Source organism: Bombina bombina, chromosome 6, assembly GCF_027579735.1.
Source record: "Bombina bombina isolate aBomBom1 chromosome 6, aBomBom1.pri, whole genome shotgun sequence".
NCBI lineage: Eukaryota > Metazoa > Chordata > Amphibia > Anura > Bombinatoridae > Bombina > Bombina bombina.
The window spans coordinates 1,031,009,959-1,031,023,528 of record NC_069504.1 but is presented as its reverse complement, the minus strand read 5'-3'; the positions used below and the strand labels follow the sequence as shown (position 1 = coordinate 1,031,023,528).

The 13,570-nt window shown below is 41.0% G+C and overlaps 1 protein-coding gene across 1 annotated transcript in view; it reads left to right on the top strand.

Annotated features, from left to right (window-relative positions):
* Positions 1 to 13,570, top strand: part of POLR3B (RNA polymerase III subunit B) — a 791,018-nt gene that overhangs the window by 560,314 nt on the left and 217,134 nt on the right. The window contains exons 16-17 of the mRNA XM_053719663.1: positions 5,730 to 5,828; positions 5,930 to 6,057. Coding sequence (XP_053575638.1) covers positions 5,730 to 5,828; positions 5,930 to 6,057 — 227 coding nt within the window. The remainder of the gene's footprint in view (positions 1 to 5,729; positions 5,829 to 5,929; positions 6,058 to 13,570) is intronic.

Here is a 13,570-nt window from a genome sequence, read left to right as displayed (position 1 = left end):
CCTCTTGCCAACCGTGGACTCTTCCGTTAAGACCAGACCTTCTGTCTCAAGGTCCTTTTTTCCATCAGGATCTGAAATCCTTAAATTTAAAGGTATGGAGATTGAACGCTTGATTCTTGGTCAAAGAGGTTTCTCTGACTCTGTGATTAATACTATGTTACAGGCTCGTAAATCTGTATCTAGAGAGAAGACTTATATTTCTTGGTGTCTTTCTCATCATTTTTCTTGGCATTCTTTTAGAATACCGAGAATTTTACAGTTTCTTCAGGATGGTTTAGATAAGGGTTTGTCCGCAAGTTCCTTGAAAGGTCAAATCTCTGCTCTTTCTGTTCTTTTTCACAGAAAGATTGCTATTCTTCCTGATATTCATTGTTTTGTACAAGCTTTGGTTCGTATAAAACCTGTCATTAAGTCAATTTCTCCTCCTTGGAGTTTGAATTTGGTTCTGAGAGCTCTTCAAGCTCCTCCGTTTGAACCTATGCATTCATTGGACATTAAATTACTTTCTTGGAAAGTTTTGTTCCTTTTGGCCATCTCTTCTGCCAGAAGAGTTTCTGAATTATCTGCTCTTTCTTGTGAGTCTCCTTTTCTGATTTTTCATCAGGATAAGGCGGTGTTGCGAACTTCTTTTGAATTTTTACCTTAAGTTGTGAATTCCAACAACATTAGTAGAGAAATTGTGGTTCCTTCATTATGTCCTAATCCTAAGAATTCTAAGGAGAAATCGTTGCATTCTTTGGATGTTGTTAGAGCTTTGAAATATTATGTTGAAGCTACTAAGTCTTTCCGAAAGACTTCTAGTCTATTTGTTATTTTTTCCGGTGCTAGAAAAGGCCAGAAAGCTTCTGCCATTTCTTTGGCATCTTGGTTGAAATCTTTAATTCATCTTGCCTATGTTGAGTCGGGTAAAACTCCGCCTCAGAGGATTACAGCTCATTCTACTAGGTCAGTTTCTACTTCCTGGGCGTTTAGGAATGAAGCTTCGGTTGATCAGATTTGCAAAGCAGCAACTTGGTCCTCTTTGCATACTTTTACTAAATTCTACCATTTTGATGTATTTTCTTCTTCTGAAGCAGTTTTTGGTAGAAAAGTACTTCAGGCAGCGGTTTCAGTTTGAATCTTCTGCTTATGTTTTTCATTAAACTTTATTTTGGGTGTGGATTATTTTCAGCAGGAATTGGCTGTCTTTATTTTATCCCTCCCTCTCTAGTGACTCTTGTGTGGAAAGATCCACATCTTGGGTAATCATTATCCCATACGTCACTAGCTCATGGACTCTTGCTAATTACATGAAAGAAAACATAATTTATGTAAGAACTTACCTGATAAATTCATTTCTTTCATATTAGCAAGAGTCCATGAGGCCCGCCCTTTTTTTGTGGTGGTTATGATTTTTGTATAAAGCACAATTATTCCAATTCCTTATTTTATATGCTTTCGCACTTTTTTATCACCCCACTTCTTGGCTATTCGTTAAACTGAATTGTGGGTGTGGTGAGGGGTGTATTTATAGGCATTTTGAGGTTTGGGAAACTTTGCCCCTCCTGGTAGGAATGTATATCCCATACGTCACTAGCTCATGGACTCTTGCTAATATGAAAGAAATGAATTTATCAGGTAAGTTCTTACATAAATTATGTTTTTCGTGCCTTTCGTAACTTCAAGGCAGGAGCAGCATCAACTTCCTCCGCTCCAAAACAGGAAGGAGCTGTTGCTCGTTACAGGCAGGGCTGGAAAGTTAACCAGTCCTGGAACAAGGGCAAGCAGGCCAAGAAACCTGCTGCTGCCCCCAAGACAGCATGAAGAGAGGGCCCCCTATCCGGAAACGGAGTGGGGGGCAGACTTTCTCTCTTCGCCCAGGCTTGGGCAAGAGATGTCCAGGATCCCTGGGCGTTGGAGATCATATCTCAGGGATATCTCCTGGACTTCACAACTTCTCCTCCACGAGGGAGATTTCATCTTTCAAGGTTATCAGCATACCAAATAAAGAAAGAGGCGTTTCTACGCTGTGTACAAGACCTCTTACTAATGGGGGTGATCCACCCAGTTCCGCGGACGGAACACGGGCAAGGATTCTATTCAAATCTATTTGTGGTTCCCAAGAAAGAGGGAACCTTCAGACCAATCTTGGACTTAAAAATCCTAAACAAATTTCTAAGAATTCCATCATTCAAAATGGAAACTATTCGAACCATCCTTCCCATGATCCAAGAGGGTCAGTACATGACCACAGTGGACTTAAAGGATGCCTACCGTCACATACCGATTCACAAGGATCATTATCGGTACCTAAGATTTGCTTTCCTAGACAGGCATTACCAGTTTGTAGCTCTTCCCTTCGGATTAGCTACGGCTCCAAGAATCTTTACAAAAGTTCTGGGCTCACTTCTGGCGGTACTAAGACCGCGAGGCATAGCGGTGACTCCGTACCTAGACGACATTCTGATACAAGCGTCAAGTTTTCAAACTGCCAAGTCTCATACAGAGATAGTTCTGGCATTTCTGAGGTCGCATGGGTGGAAGGTGAACGTGGAAAAGAGTTCTCTATTACCACTTACAAGGATTCCCTTTCTAGGGACTCTTATAGATTCGGTAGAGATGAAAATTTACCTGACAGAGGCCAGGTTATCAAAAATTCTAAATGCTTGCCGTGTCCTTCATTCCATTCCACACCCGTCAGTAGCTCAGTGCATGGAAGTAATCGGCTTAATGGTAGCGGCAATGGACATAGTACCATTTGCGCGCCTGCATCTCAGACCGCTGCAATTGTGCATGCTAAGTCAGTGGAACGGGGATTACTCAGATTTGTCCCCCCTACTAAATCTGGATCAAGAGACCAGAGATTCTCTTCTATGGTGGCTTTCTCAGCCACATCTGTCCAAGGGGATGACCTTTCGCAGGCCAGATTGGACGATTGTAACAACAGACGCCAGCCTTCTAGGCTGGGGCGCAGTCTGGAACTCCCTGAAAGCTCAGGGATTATGGACTCAGGAGGAGAAACTCCTCCCAATAAATATTCTGGAATTAAGAGCAATATTCAATGCTCTCCTAGCTTGGCCTCAGTTAGCAACTCTGAGGTTCATCAGATTTCAGTCGGACAACATCACGACTGTGGCTTACATCAACCATCAAGGGGGAACCAGAAGTTCCCTAGCGATGTTGGAAGTCTCAAAGATAATTCGCTGGGCAGAGTCTCACTCTTGCCACCTGTCAGCGATTTACATCCCAGGCGTGGAGAACTGGGAGGCGGATTTTCTAAGTCGCCAGACTTTTCATCCGGGGGAGTGGGAACTTCATCCGGAGGTCTTTGCTCAACTGATTCATCGTTGGGGCAAACCAGATCTGGATCTCATGGCGTCTCGCCAGAACGCCAAGCTTCCTTGTTACGGATCCAGGTCCAGGGACCCGGGAGCGGTGCTGATAGATGCTCTGACAGCCCCTTGGGTCTTCAACATGGCTTATGTGTTTCCACCATTCCCGATGCTTCCTCGTTTGATTGCCAAGATCAAACAGGAGAGAGCTTTGGTGATTCTGATAGCGCCTGCGTGGCCACGCAGGACCTGGTATGCAGACCTAGTGGACATGTCGTCCTGTCCACCGTGGTCTCTGCCTCTGAGACAGGACCTTCTAATTCAGGGTCCTTTCAACCATCCAAATCTAATTTCTCTGAGGCTGACTGCATGGAGATTGAACGCTTGATTCTATCAAAGCGTGGCTTCTCGGAGTCGGTTATTGATACCTTAATACAGGCTAGGAAGCCTGTTACCAGAAAAATTTACCATAAGATATGGCGTAAATATTTATATTGGTGCGAATCCAAGAGTTACTCATGGAGTAAGGTTAGGATTCCTAGGATATTGTCCTTTCTACAAGAGGGTTTAGAAAAGGGCTTATCTGCTAGTTCGTTAAAGGGACAGATTTCTGCTCTGTCTATTCTTCTACACAAACGTCTGGCTGAAGTTCCAGACGTTCAGGCTTTTTGTCAGGCTTTAACTAGGATTAAGCCTGTGTTTAAGACTGTTGCTCCGCCGTGGAGCTTAAACTTAGTTCTTAACGTTCTTCAAGGCATTCCATTTGAACCCCTTCATTCCATTGATATCAAGCTGTTATCCTGGAAGGTTCTGTTTTTGATGGCTATTTCCTCGGCTCGAAGAGTCTCTGAGTTATCTGCCTTACATTGTGATTCTCCTTATCTGATTTTTCATTCAGACAAGGTAGTTCTGCGTACTAAACCTGGGTTCTTACCTAAGGTAGTTACTAACAGGAATATCAATCAAGAGATTGTTGTTCCATCACTGTGTCCTAACCCTTCTTCAAAGAAGGAACGACTTTTGCATAATCTGGACGTAGTCCGTGCCCTGAAGTTCTATTTGCAGGCAACTAAAGATTTTCGTCAAACTTCTTCCCTGTTTGTCGTTTACTCTGGACAGAGAAGAGGTCAAAAGGCTTCGGCTACCTCTCTCTCTTTTTGGCTTCGTAGCATAATACATTTAGCCTATGAGACTGCTGGACAGCAGCCTCCTGAAAGGATTACAGCTCATTCTACTAGAGCTGTGGCTTCCACCTGGGCCTTTAAAAATGAGGCCTCTGTTGAACAGATTTGCAAGGCTGCGACTTGGTCTTCGCTTCACACCTTTTCAAAATTTTACAAATTTGACACTTTTGCATCTTCGGAGGCTGTTTTTGGGAGAAAGGTACTACAGGCAGTGGTTCCTTCTGTTTAATGTTCCTGCCTTGTCCCTCCCTTCATCCGTGTACTTTAGCTTTGGTATTGGTATTCCATAAGTAATGGATGACCCGTGGACTGACTACACTACAAGAGAAATAAATTTATCAGGTAAGCATAAATTATGTTTTTTAAGAAAATAAATTATGAAATTAAAATGCAGACAATTTCTATAATGAATGATATTGTAATTTAATTTTTAAATAAAATTCAAACTGTAAGAATCGATGAAACAGAAGAAATTGACAAGCTATATTTAATACCAGTTTTGGTTTAATAACACATTTTATTTTATTTTTTATAGCTTATTGTAACACCCACATCCTTTTCTCTCTTCAGTACTTTTATATTTGACTTCTAAGGCAAATTAGAGATGTAATTACTCTGCTGAAGGATTTATTAGGATAAAAAATTGATAGTGCAATATAAAACCCGCAGAATAAAAAACAAAATGAAACAGGGATTTTCAGTCTGTGTCAAATTATCATTAATGTGCCATCATATTCTGTAGTTGATCAGCCGATCATCAGCAGCTGCAGCGTATTTTATTTTGTTTTTACATTTTGTCTCTTTAAATTTGACACAATTACTGCACTTCTTATCTTATATAATTTCCTGAATAGGTACAGCTATTAGGTCATAAATAAAATGTGTTTTGGATACATAAATTAGAAACTATTATGTTACCTACAAAACAGTTGATTGGATTACCAGGTGTATCTATAAAGCAACATAAAATGTCGTACCCATATAAATGTTGTAGCAATTAAAGCCAGAGAAGAGGAATTGTCACCTGGTATAAATAGTTCACTTTATTCTGGGAATCATAGAATTTGCTCATTAGCAGAAGTGATAGTACTGCTGTATAAGTCTATTCTTTAAAGTAATGTGGGGGGATTTAAAGGTTTGGGAAATTGCCTCAGCAGATGTTGGCGTCTGGAAAGGTAAAGTTGTGCATTCAACACAATGTACAAAGCTGTAATCCTCTGCTGCTTACTTGCAGGACCTTTGAAGATTTTCTCCATGAAAGTTTAGTAGAATACTTGGACGTCAATGAAGAAAATGACTGTACCATTTCTCTTTATGAGCATTCTATAGCCAAGTAAGTTTGTCTGCAGAATTTTACACGTCATGGAATAGAAATGTTTGCATTGTTTTTTTTATTTCCAATGCTTTTTAAAAAAAATAATAATTATGTTCTAGGCAAACCACACATTTGGAAATTGAGCCTTTCACATTGCTTGGGGTTTGCGCTGGGCTTATACCCTATCCACATCATAACCAGTCCCCAAGAAACACATACCAGTGTGCTATGGGTAAACAAGCTATGGGTAAGCTTTTCTCTTATTTCTTAACTTTGTTTACAAAGCTTATAACATGTTTTTAATAAGGATAAAAAAGTTTCAAGAAACGCAATTTTTACTTCAGCCAGAGTTAGAAATGTGAAATGCAGTAATACCCCTTTAATTCTTAGATTTAGTTCATATGTACTAGAACACATGCACCTACAATACAGATAATTGCAAGGGCATTTAAGTCACTTTGATATATGCATATACAAATGTGAAGTCAAAATTAAACGTTCATGGTTCAGACAGGGCATGCAATTTCCATCTTAATGGGAGGAGAATCCACTGCTTCATTCATTACTTGTAGGAATTAAGAACCTGGCCACCAGGAGGAGGCAAATACACCCCAGCCAAAGGCTTAAATACCTCCCCCACTCCCCTCATCCCCAGTTATTCTTTGCCTTTCGTCACAGGAGGTTGGCAGAGAAGTGTCGGAAGATTCGGAGTAGTATCTTATGGAGGGTAGTACTCTTCAAAAAGTTTTAAGTAGTCCTGTCAGCCTCTCAGTGAGAGCATGGGTGAAAGTTAGAGTCTGGAGATGCAGGGAGAGTCTTTCATGCGAAACCATCCCAACTCAGTTTAACACCTCCATTATCAATCAGCGTTGACAAGTTTCGCTGCCTGCTTTTCTTCTCTCAAGTCCATGTCAGGAGCGATGCTACTACCCTGTCACACTTGAAGGGCTGTGTTCCTGTTCATTTATAATATATATTTGAAAACACAAGAAGTCAGGGTCACAGTGTGGCTCCTTTTATCTTTATAGAATCTATGGTAATACCCTTTGGAAGGGGGGTGTTGAACAGGGGGGATAATATTATGCATAATATTGTTTATTGTGTTTTTCCACTGCATTTGTTTGAGATGAGGCTCGGTCAGTGTGCAAAACAGTTCATTTGCAAGAGATTGAGGCAGACTTTTTTGGCGCATCCTGCTCTCGAGTGCAGGGGCTGTCCTGCATGGCACTCTATGTGACCGGGTGTTGCCTCTGCAACTTCCTCTTTCTCGACCTGCGTTCGTAGGAGACGAAAGTTGTTTCTTGTAGTCCGGGTCATAGGAGGTGGTGAGTGCCCCGGCCATTGGGATATAAAGGTGACATTTTTTTTTTATCTAGCCCGTAATAAAGTCACAAGCTATGGAGGACTCTGATATGTTAGAGGATAGCTCCCTCTTTATCCAAACGCATTAACTGTGTATATTGTGAGGAGTTTTTAGTCGAACCGCCTACGCAACTGTTCACATGCTTTGTCCTTTGGCCTACAGACTTCGCTGATCAATTACAGTCTGTGGTTTCTGCGTCCATTAATGCAATGCCTCGCCCAGGGGAATGGTACCTCCATCCCGAGATGTTCACAGAAACCTGCAACAGATGGGGGACGCCGGAGATAGATCTCATAGCTTCCAGACTCAATTGCAAGCTACCCAGATGCAGGTCGCGATCCAGGGATCCCCAGGTGGAACTGATGTATGCCTTGGTGATACCCTGGGGCTTCAACCTAATCTAAATATTTCCACTTTTACCTCTTCTACCTCAGGTAGTGGCCCGCATCAATCAGGAGCAAGCTTCGGCTATTTTTGATTGCTCCATCGTGGCCGCGGAGGATGTGGTTTGCGGATCTGGTGGCTATGTCGTCATCTCTGCCGTGGAAGTTACCTTGTTGCAGGGATCTGCTGGTTCAAGGTCCTTTTCTACATCAAAATCTAGATTCTCTGTGGCTGACTGCATGGAGATTGAACGACTGGTCTCAGCCAAGAGAGGATTTTCGGAAAGAGTGATTGACACTCTCGTTCAGGCCAGGAAGCCGGTCACTCGACGCATCTACCACAAAGTGTGGAGGACCTACTTGTCCTGGTGTGAGGATCGAGGATATCCCTGGCATAAGGTCAGGGTATCCAGGATTTTGGCCTTTCTCCAGGATGGTCTGGATAAGGGTCTTGCCGCCAGTTCCCTAAGGGGACAGATCTCAGCTTTGTCTGTACATTTTGCTTAAGAATCTTGTGGAGTTTCCTGACAGTCAGTCTTTTGTTCAGGCTCTGGTTAGGATCAGGCCTGTCTTCAGGAATCCAGCTCCTCCTTGGAGCTTAAACTTGGTTCTTAAGGTCTTGCAGAGGGCTCAGTTTGAGCCTATGCATGCACTTGACATTAAGGTTCTTTCATGGAAAGTCCTATTATTACTGGCTATTGCATCGGCGCACAGAGTCTCTGAGTTGGCGGCCTTGCAATGTGAGCCTCCCTACTTGGTTTTTCATGCCGTTAAGGCTGTTCTTCGCACTGGATTGGGATTCCTTCCCAAGGTGGTGTTGAGTCGTAACATCAATCAGGAAATAGTAGTTCCTTCTTTGTGTCTTAACCCTTCTTCGAAGGAGAGGTTACTTCATAAACTGAAAGTGGTTCGGGCGTTGAAGTTTTATCTTCAGGCCACGAAGGAGTTCAGACAGACTTTGTTGTGTATTCAGGGAAGTGCAGGGGACAAAGGGCCTCTGCCACTTCTCTATCTTTTTGGTTGAGGAGTATGATCCGTCTGGCATATGAGACAGCGGGACACAAGCCTCCTCAGAGCATTATGGTGCACTCGACTCGAGCTGTGACCTCTTCTTGGGCCTTTAAGAATGAGGCTTCTATGGAGCAGATTTGTAAGGCGGCCACGTGGTCTTCCTTACATACTTTTGCAAAATTTTATAAATTTGACGTTTTTGCTCCGGCGGAAGCAGCTTTTGGGAGACAGGTTCTGCAGGCTGTGGTGCCCTCTGTATAGGGTCCGCCTCCTTTTACCCTCCCGTTTTTTAATTCAGTGTCCTCTAGAGCTTGGGTATTTGTTACCACAAGTAATGAATGGAGCAGTGGACTCTCCTCCCACTAAGATGGAAAACATAAATGATGCTTAATGTATAATTTAATTTCCATCTGTGGGAAGAGTCCACTGCACCTGCCCGTTTTTTCCGGTGGGCGGACCTACATTTATTAATAATCTTCTAGCACCATTTATACCCTGATATTTCTCCTACTGTTTGTTTCATTGGCAGAATGACTGGGGGAGGAGGGGAGTGGGGGAGGTATTTAAGCCTTTGGCTGGGGTGTCTTTAGCTCCTCCTGGTGGCCAGGTTCTTAATTCCCACAAGTAATGAATGAAGCCGTGGACTCTCCTCCCACAAATGAAATTATTAGGTAAGCATAATTTATGTTTTTAAAGGGACATGAAACCCCCAAAAAATTATTTCATGATTCAGATAGAGAAGGCAATTTTTAAAACCTTCCGATTTACTTCTATTGTTTAATTTGCTTTATTCTTTAAATATCTATTGTTGAAGAAATAGCAATGCATATAGGTGAGCCAATCACATCAGGCATCTATGTGCAGCCATCATTCAGCAGCTACTGAGACTATTTAGATGAGCTTTTCAACAAAGGATTTCAATAGGATAAAGCAAATTAGATCATAGAAGTTAATTGGAAAGCTGTTTAAAATTGCATGCTTTTTCTAAATCCTGAAAGAAAAAAATGGGTTTTCATTTTTTTTTATTTTTCTATTATAAAATGTACTTATTTCTTCATGATTTTTCATTGGCTCATCCGATGTGTTCAGCTAGATCCCAGTAGTGTATTGCTGCTGTGAAGCGTAGTTTGTCATTTTCATCTCTGCATTGCAAAATATTTGTAAACAGAAAAATATATATATTTTGTTAGCAGATGTTTTATTGTTTTATGAACCAGACATACTTTTTTAAAAAAAAAAAATAACTCTTGGTATATTTGTCTTATATTGTTAACTTTGTTCTGCTGGAGCCTATTAGGCACAGCTCCTGTACTGATCAAGCAATCGCTCAGATCCAATCAGTAAATTTCATGAAAAGCAAGCAAAAGAAATAGAAGTATATTGCAACATTTTTTTATACACAATTGAACATTTTAAGGGATTTTAACCCCTTAATGACCAAGGACGTACGCCACACGTCCTCAAAAAAAATACAGTTAATGACCGAGGACGTGTGGCGTACGTCCTTGGTCTGGAAAGCAGCTGGAAGCGATCCTGCTCGCTTCCAGCTGCTTTCCGGTTATTGCAGTGATGCCTCGATATCGAGGCATCCTGCAATAACCCCCCTTGGCCATCCGATGCAGAGAGAGCCACTCTGTGGCCCTCTCTGCACCGGACATCGGTGGCCGGTATCGTTGGTGGGTGGGAGCAAGTCTGGGAGGCGGGTGGGCGGCCATCGATGTGCCAAGTGGAGGGGGGCGGGATCGGGTACGGGACATACGGGGGCGCGCACGGGAGCGCAAGCGTGCACGGGGTGGGAGCGGGAGGGAACCGCTACACTGCAGAAAAAAAAGGTTAAGAAAAGTTAAAAAAAAAAAAAAAAAAAAATAATAATAATAATCTAAGGGTTCCTGAAGGGGTGGGGGGTTGGTCTTGGGGGGGGGGGGGGGGAAGCTACACTACAGAAAAGGGCAAAAAAAAAACCAAAAATCATACTTTTTTTTACTAAACTGGGTACTAGCAGACAGCTGCCAGTACCCAAGATGGCGCCCATTAAGGCAGAGGGGGAGGGTTAGAAAGCTGCTTGGTGGGGGATCAGTGAGGTTAGGGGCTAAGGGGGGATCCTACACAGCAGCATATGTAAATATGCCAAAAAAAAAAAAAAAGCCCAAATATAGCTTTTATTTTAGTACTGGCAGAGTTTCTGCCAGTACTTAAGATGGCGGGGATAATTGTGGGGTGGGGGAGGGAAGAGAGCTGTTTGGGAGGGATCAGGGGGTCTGATGTTTTAGGTGGGAGGCTGAGCTCTACACTAAAGCTAAAATTAACCCTGCAAGCTCCCTACAAGCTACATAATTAACCCCATCACTGCTAGCCATAATACAAGTGTGATGCGCAGCGGCATTTGGCGGCCTTCTTATTACCACAAAGCAACGCCAAAGCCATATATGTCTGCTATTTCTGAATAAAGGGGATCCCAGAGAAGCATTTACAACCATTTGTGCCATAATTGCACAAGCTGTTTGTAAATGATTTCAGTGAGAAACCTAAAATTGTGAAAAATTTAACGTTTTTTTTATTTGATCGCATTTGGCGGTGAAATGGTGGCATGAAATATACCAAAATTGGCCTAGATCAATACTTTGGGTTGTCTACTACACTAAAGCTAAAATTACCCCTAAAAGCTCCCTACATGCTCTCTAATTAACCCCTTCACTGCTGGGCATAATACATGTGTAGTGCGCAGTGGCATTTAGCAGCCTTCTAATTACCAAAAAGCAATGCCAAAGCCATATATGTCTGCTATTTCTGAACAAAGGGGATCCCAGAGAATAATTTACAATAATTTAAGCCATAATTGCACAAGCTGTTTGTAAATAATTTCAGTGAGAAACCAAAAGATTGTGAAAAAATTAGTGAAAAAGTGAACAATTTTTTGTATTTAATCGCATTTGGCGGTGAAATAGTGGCATGAAATATATCAAAATGGGCCTAGATCAATACTTTGGGATGTCTACTAAAAAAAAATATTACATGTCAATGGATATTCAGAGATTCCTGAAAGATATCAGTGTCCCAATGTAACTAGCGCTAATTTTGAAAAATAATGGTTTGGAAATAGAAAAGTGCTACTTGTATTTATGGCCCTATAACTTACAAAAAAAGCAAAGAACATGTAAACATTGGGTATTTCTAAACTCAGGACAAAATGTAGAAACTATTTAGCATGGGTGTTTGTTGGTAGTTGTAGATGTGTAACAGATTTTGGGGGTCAAAGTTAGAAAAAGTGTGTTTTTTTCCATTTTTTCCTCATATTTTATAATTTTTTTTATAGTAAATTATAAGATATGATGAAAATAATGGTATCTTTAGAAAGTCCATTTAATGGCGAGAAAAACGGTATATAATATGTGTGGGTACAGTAAACGAGTAAGAGGAAAATTACAGCTAAACACAAACACCGCAGAAATGTAAAAATAGCCTTGGTCCCAAACGGACAAAAAATGGAAAAGTGCTGTGGTCATTAAGGGGTTAAAGGGCCATAATATTTGAAAAATTACATGCTGTAATTCTGTGGAGCATTTCATTTTAAGGCTATCAACCCTGCACTACTTTGTGTTAAACCCATGCAAGATCAGCTGTGTAACTAGTGTTTTGGGTTGGTTTAGTGGCTGTTTCCACTTGTAACCAGCAGTGTACTGCTCTCGAGTGCTACTTCTACTGTGTTTAAGCCCATTGTGGGGGTTAAACACATAGAAGTGCAGGCTTGATAGTCTTAAAATTGCATGCTGTAATGCAGATATAGCCAACTGGCGTCCCATGGGCCACAGGGGAAAGCAAAACTAAGAAATAGTGCCATTGTTTTGTGACCCCAGAAAAAAAGCAAAACTAAAAATGTGTGCTTTGGGAAATTCTGGTGAAATACAAAATAGCCACAACTCAAAAGTGCCCTCTGAAGGGGAGAACAGCAGATAGAGTAGGTACCTAAATCAGGGACTCTGCCACTGGACATTTTAAAGAAATCTAATATTTTTTTTGTAAACATAAATTTATCTATGGCCCTTTATGCTTCTAATATACTGATCTTCGGCTGCTATGTGTTAGTAAAAAAATGTTAAATGTTCCAATTCATTAAAGCAGTGATGGTTAACTTCCTATTATAACCCTTTAAGGCTCTTATTGATAGATGCACTGATATACCTACTGGCTAAGTTAGGGTTCTATAATTTACTCACAATGGTTTGTTGTATTGGATTTAAAAAAAATCTGGTCCATTTTTATATGTCTATCATTTTATATTTGTCTATTATATTATTTACAAAAGTGATACCAAACATGTGGTACCTAGTACAGAAATCATATATTTTTTTTAATCTTTCGTTTCTTACCACACACAGACACAAGATCAGTGTGTACAGAAAGCCAATTCAGGATCTGTAGAGTTCTTTTGTAGTGTTCTGTGTGAATGTTTTTTTTTTCTTCCCTTCTCGTTTTGTTTTGAGTGTCATTTGCAATTCATTGTCTGTGTTTTCTGAGGTTAGTGTATTCAGCTGCTCTGACCCCAGGTCTTGCACATTTAGCTCCCTGGATACAATCCGCTGACGTTTTCGTTGATGCTTTGGGTACAAAGGCTGCTGGGTATCTTAAGCAATAAAAAAGGCCTTTGTTTCTATTTGCTATTAGAAAAACACCTGACTAAAGAATAAGCAGGCAGATAAAACCAAATTTAAAAGTTGGCACTAAACAGCCAATACATTAAAAACCTATATTAAAAATTTAAGGGACAATCTGTAACACCCTTTTTTTCCCCAAGCCAAGTGTCTTGTAATAGGTGAAAAAGTGTGCATAGCTTTACTGAGTCAGTATTTGATACGTAATCTTTTTTTTTATTATTCATTCTTTCACATTTTAGCTTATAGTTTAATGTGGCACTTAAGTGGCGGAAAAAGCTTTATTACATTATTTGCGCTGTAAAAAAAAAAAAAAATGCAATTTTAGTCATTTTGGGCTGCAGAGTGTAAGGC